This window comes from Hipposideros armiger, unplaced genomic scaffold, assembly GCF_001890085.2.
Source record: "Hipposideros armiger isolate ML-2016 unplaced genomic scaffold, ASM189008v1 scaffold_1807, whole genome shotgun sequence".
NCBI lineage: Eukaryota > Metazoa > Chordata > Mammalia > Chiroptera > Hipposideridae > Hipposideros > Hipposideros armiger.
Genome location: NW_017733157.1, coordinates 4,566 through 9,563, shown reverse-complemented (window position 1 = coordinate 9,563; position 4,998 = coordinate 4,566). Strand labels below are relative to the sequence as shown.

General features: G+C 50.2%; 1 protein-coding gene across 1 annotated transcript in view; it reads right to left on the bottom strand.

The window, feature by feature from the left end:
* BTNL9 (butyrophilin like 9) overlaps positions 1-4,998 on the bottom strand; it is a gene marked incomplete at its 5' end in the record, with an annotated part of 13,217 nt that overhangs the window by 3,659 nt on the left and 4,560 nt on the right. Inside the window, 6 exons of the mRNA XM_019634675.1 lie at positions 945-971; positions 1,184-1,204; positions 2,076-2,096; positions 2,379-2,411; positions 2,559-2,687; positions 4,527-4,808. Coding sequence (XP_019490220.1) covers positions 945-971; positions 1,184-1,204; positions 2,076-2,096; positions 2,379-2,411; positions 2,559-2,687; positions 4,527-4,808 — 513 coding nt within the window. The remainder of the gene's footprint in view (positions 1-944; positions 972-1,183; positions 1,205-2,075; positions 2,097-2,378; positions 2,412-2,558; positions 2,688-4,526; positions 4,809-4,998) is intronic.

Genomic DNA, 4,998 nt, shown 5'->3' with positions numbered 1-4,998 from the left:
GGCAAAGGACATGAACAGGCAATGTTCAGAAGAGGAAGCCCCCAAAGCCAACTAGTATATAAGAGATGCCCAAACTCCTCAACGTTCAGAGTGCAGACTGAAAGCATGAGGATCAGTCATCCCCATGGACTGGCAAACTTAGAAGCTGGCGCACATGGGATGTGGGCACGTGGAGCGTCCATGCACTGCCAATGGCAGGATGCTGGCGCTGCCTTCGGGGATCCCTCTATCTCACGTAATGACATATCCCCATGAACCAACAATTCCCCTCCTGGGTATACATCCCAGAGAAATCTCCACACAGGGCCAGAAGGCGACATGTTTGTGTTGTGGTTTGTGATGGTGTGGACTTAGGGGCAGGCTGGCTGTCTCTCCAGGAGAGGGGCTCTCTAGAATGGAGTTCTCCGCAGCAGGAAGGAGAAACAGACCAGATGCACATGTAGGGGTGGGATGGATGTTAAAACACAGTGACGAGTGAGAAAAGCCAGGAACAGAACAAGACTGTAGGAGTCATTTACATAAACTGAAATGCATGTGCACAAAACAGAAGTTCATATTTTGCAAAAATACATACATTGTAAAGATAGATGTTAGACTGGTTGCTTTATGGGGGAATGGAGGGAGATACAGGGAGAAATGTTTACATATAGGGTATCATGCCCACCCCAGACCCACAGGTCAGTCAGTGTCTTTGAAGTGGGCACCAGAAGCCTAGGGGATTCTTATGTGCAGCCAGGATTGGCACTAATGGTTTACATTACGCTTATAGCTCAGGACAATATAAAAGCAAAAGTTGAATATAACCTCCACCAGTGACACAGATTCATTCATGCCGGGTGAAGCTGTGACATAAACCGGAATGAAGTGTGATTGGTTAATCAGAGCGAATGACTGGGATGCTGAGATGTAAACGGGACCATGGCAGGGAAACAGGCTTCACTCACCTGCCTGGCCTTCAGCCCTTCTCCAGTCTGAAGTAGCGAAGGAGAAACAGAATTAGAACACCAGGCTCCCCATTGCATTTGCACCCACCCCTGCCCCCTGGTCTCTCTCCTGCCACCCACATTGCCAGCAGGGGTGCAGTCTGGGCATTATACCTGGTTGGGAAGTGAGAAGAACATACATGGATAACCACATGCTAAAAGGTGGACAAGAAGAAATAGTTCTAAGAGGGGTCACTTACCAAGCTCCATCTGCAGCTTCCCTGTAGCAGAACACACGGAGAAAACATCAGCTTTCGGCTGAGTGGAACCACCTTCCTAGGCAGTCAGGCCACTGGGAAGTTGTTCCTTAGTTTTAAACCACCGCTCACCCCAATGGCATGAGTCTGCATCGCCCACAATAGGGGGAGAGGGGTGGATCTTGGTACTGAGGACACTCGTCCCAGGGCTCAGGTCTGGTTTGAAGGAGCTGCTGATCATCTGCCCCGAAATCACCAGCTTTCCCAGGGAGGATGTCCTGCGGAAGCCCAGGCTCTGAGCACAGCCTGCCTGAGCCTCAGGGGCACTTACTGCATGCATTATTTAAAGGACTGGGAGGACATCCCACTCAATTACTTCCTCTGGCTGGGTGCCAAGACTGATAATTTGCAACTAGAAATGCATTCCTTTGATTTCTCCATTCTGTGTCTTCTTTCAAAAGTAATGCTCCTGGGAATGGCAACGCTGAACACTAATTGAGACTACACTACATGCTATGCTCACTTTGGTGCAAATCCAAGGTGACACTCTTTTCAGTGGCATTTGAATTAAAAAGGGAATGATATCGTAGGGAGAGGAACCCGTGGGAGTAAACATTTAATGGTGGCATGGTAACAAAATTGCGTAATTGGCAGGGAGGGGTTGGCAGAGTCTGTCCAGAGGGTCTGAGGTCCGCCCTCGTTGGCTACTTCACTTAGAGTGCTGTTGGGAATGGAGAGGTGAGAGGCACAGAGGGATGGATTTAGAATTAGGTAGTTGCCATGTATCGCTCTCCAAAGGGAGTCTAAAGTCACTGAAGCCCTCTTCCCACTGCGCCCGTCGGATAACCCCACTAGCCCGCAGCCAGCACTGTGGGGGGTGGCACCCAGGACTTACCCAGCTCTGCTGTGAGTTTCCCTGAAGAAGAAACGAAGAAAAGAGAGACATCTTGATGGATGAACTCTGAGGCCTCACTTCCCCAAAGTGCACAGACTGGGTCCCCGTGCGTTCTGGGGACCAGACCGGGCTGGATGCGCAGGGGAAGCGGGCTCCGAGGCCGGGAGGGCGGACGCGCAATCCTCAGCCGCAGCTCTGCACTGCGCCCAAGGCCCCGGGGTCTGGCCTACTCTCCTGCTGGCCCCAGCGACCCCTTCTCCTAGCCGGAGGTGGGGCAGAGAGCGCGCCACTCCTCTCGCTTACCTTTGTCCTTCTCCGCCTGCTCCTTCAGCTTTTCTGAAAAGAAGGACAGAGAGCTGTGGTGGGTATGCGCTCCCTGAGGGCCCCACGCCCGCCCCCAGCGCAGCCCAGCCCAGCGCCCACCACCTTATTGCTGGCAGAGCCCGCGCGCGCAGGAGTGCGCACCGCCCAGCCTGCGGGTACCTTGGGACCGCCGTCGCTTGAGAAAGAAGCACAGCGCCACCGCCATGAGGAGTGTCAGGAGGAGCAGCAGTCCCACCAGAGTCCCGAGGAAAGCTCTCTTCCACGGGGAGGGTCCGGGTAAAAATACGTCTGGAAAATACCCACAGGGAGTGGTCTCGATCTAGGCTCCATTAAACACTAAGTTACAGACTCTTCTGGACAGCGTGTGCTGGAAAACCTTCCGAGTGACCGGCTGGCGCATTAAGCTACCCAGGCCCGCCACAGCCATTTTTTAAAGTGGGAGTGAATGCGCCCTTCTGTGACCAAGTCCCTGACCTCCCGCGACTCCTTCCCACTTTTGCCCGCCTCTGAAGGTCCTAAGAATCCAAGGTCAACCGCAGTGAATTGTTGCTCTCCACCCGTACTGTCGAATTCATAAGCCACCTCCCCGCTTCTTGCAAACTCTTGGCTTCTACTTCTCAACACACCTTTGGAAAACATTGATAGCAAAGCCGCGTGGGGGCTGACTGACAGTCCCCTCTTTCTTCCCCAGGTTCCCTAGGGAGCATACAGTGGCCAAAGAATAAATATATAGGAGCAAAAATGGAGAGTAGCCCTTTAGAAGCTCTGTGGCAGCTGGATAATTTTGTCTGTTGGCGATAATTATGAAAAAATTAGTGTTTTAATCTCAGTGGTCTTTTAAAAATATATACTTTTCATTATGGTAAATATACATAACATAAAATTACGTATTTAATTAGCCATTTTTAAGCTTACAGCTCAGTGGCATCAAGTGCCTGCACATCGTTGTGCAACATCACCACCACCAGCACTTTTTCTTCTCCTCAAAATGAAATCTGTCCCCAATAAACACTAACTCCCCGTGCCCCCTCCCCCTGGGAACCTCTATTCTAATTTCCATCTCTGTGAATTGACCACTCTAGGTAGCTCATACAAGTGGAATCATACAATATTTGTCCTTTGGTGCCTGGCTTATTTCACTTAGCAAAATGTTCTCCCCCCACCCCCCGAGTTTTCTAGCAGTGCCATTTTTATTGTCTTGTACAAAAAATATTGGGCCGCAACGGATTTGGTCCTTCACCACAGGTTTGCTAAGCACTGACCTCGGGGTTAAGAGCATCAGCGTCTGGTGCCACCCTGACCTGCTACCCTTGACCTTATCCCTGTTCCAGCCTCATCCACCTCCTTCTGCTCCTCCAATAGCCACACGGGGTCCCATCTCAGGACCTTTGTATTTGCTGTTCCCACTACCTGAGTGCCCTCCTAACAGACATCCATGTGACTCACACCCTTTGTAAAGGATACACACAAATCTGAACAGAAGAAATACTGGAATTTTGCTGGTGCAAAAAGGGAAAGAGACTTCCCCTGACCCCTTTCTTAGATCATTTCCTTTTGAAAATGTGTGAATCTTTTCTTTATCCTTTTGAGATGTATGCAAATCCTTTTGAAAGCTAAATTGCCTAACTGACTTCTTCCCTAATCCACCACTTGTAAATCCACATTCACACCCCACCTTGCTGATGTGCCTTAGCACACTTCCTTGCTTTCTTATTCTCCATAGCACCTACCACTTTCTAATGTACAATATACCTTTTTTCATCTGTTTTCCCCACTGGAATATGAATCGGAGGATAAGGGTTTGGGGCCCATTCTGGGTACTCAGTAAATATTGTTTCAGGAGCACTTGGGCTCTCATCATGACCTCCAATGAGTAGTTTCTGGGGTTTAGCTCATGGTCTTGTAATGTTGGCTCTTTGGGGCCTTCCCCACTTATTCTTTGGGTTGTCAGTTGTATTCTTAGTAGGTGTCTGCTATCCAAATTGTTGACTTTTTAGATGTCAAGTTCAGCTTACTCAATACACAGCCAGGCTCCCATACCATTGTGTCTGTATAGGTGGCCTTTGGGACAATGGACATGGAGGATGTGATGACTAGGAAGATGAGGGTCAGCTGGAACCCACTCACCTGCTATTTGGACCACAAATTCTTTCTTCTGGATCAGGAGAGGGTTCTGAATGGAGCAGGACACATTGCTGTGGGCACCCCCTTGGGCGACCACAGATGTTTCAAGACTGAACAGGCCTTGGGCATCCTGGACTATGGCTTCGAACTCCGGAGGCAGGCACTGGCCCCGATGGTCTTTCCACTGAGCCTGGGGCTTGGGGTACCAGCCACTCGAGCTGCACCTCAGCTGAATGCCTCCTTCCTTGAAGCCCTCAAGAGAGATGTGAGGGTCTGAGCCCAACCCTGGGAGAGGCAGGAAGAGTGAAAAAATTAGGTTCCTTCTCAGAAGTTGTGGGTGAAGTTCAAGTTACCATTCATCATTTGCAGTCACCTTAGGCATTATAAACTGTGACTGCTCCTAAACGACATGTGGGCTCATAACCCTCCACCTGTGGAGAATAAATGACAGTCTGAAACAGTGGTGGCATGTGTG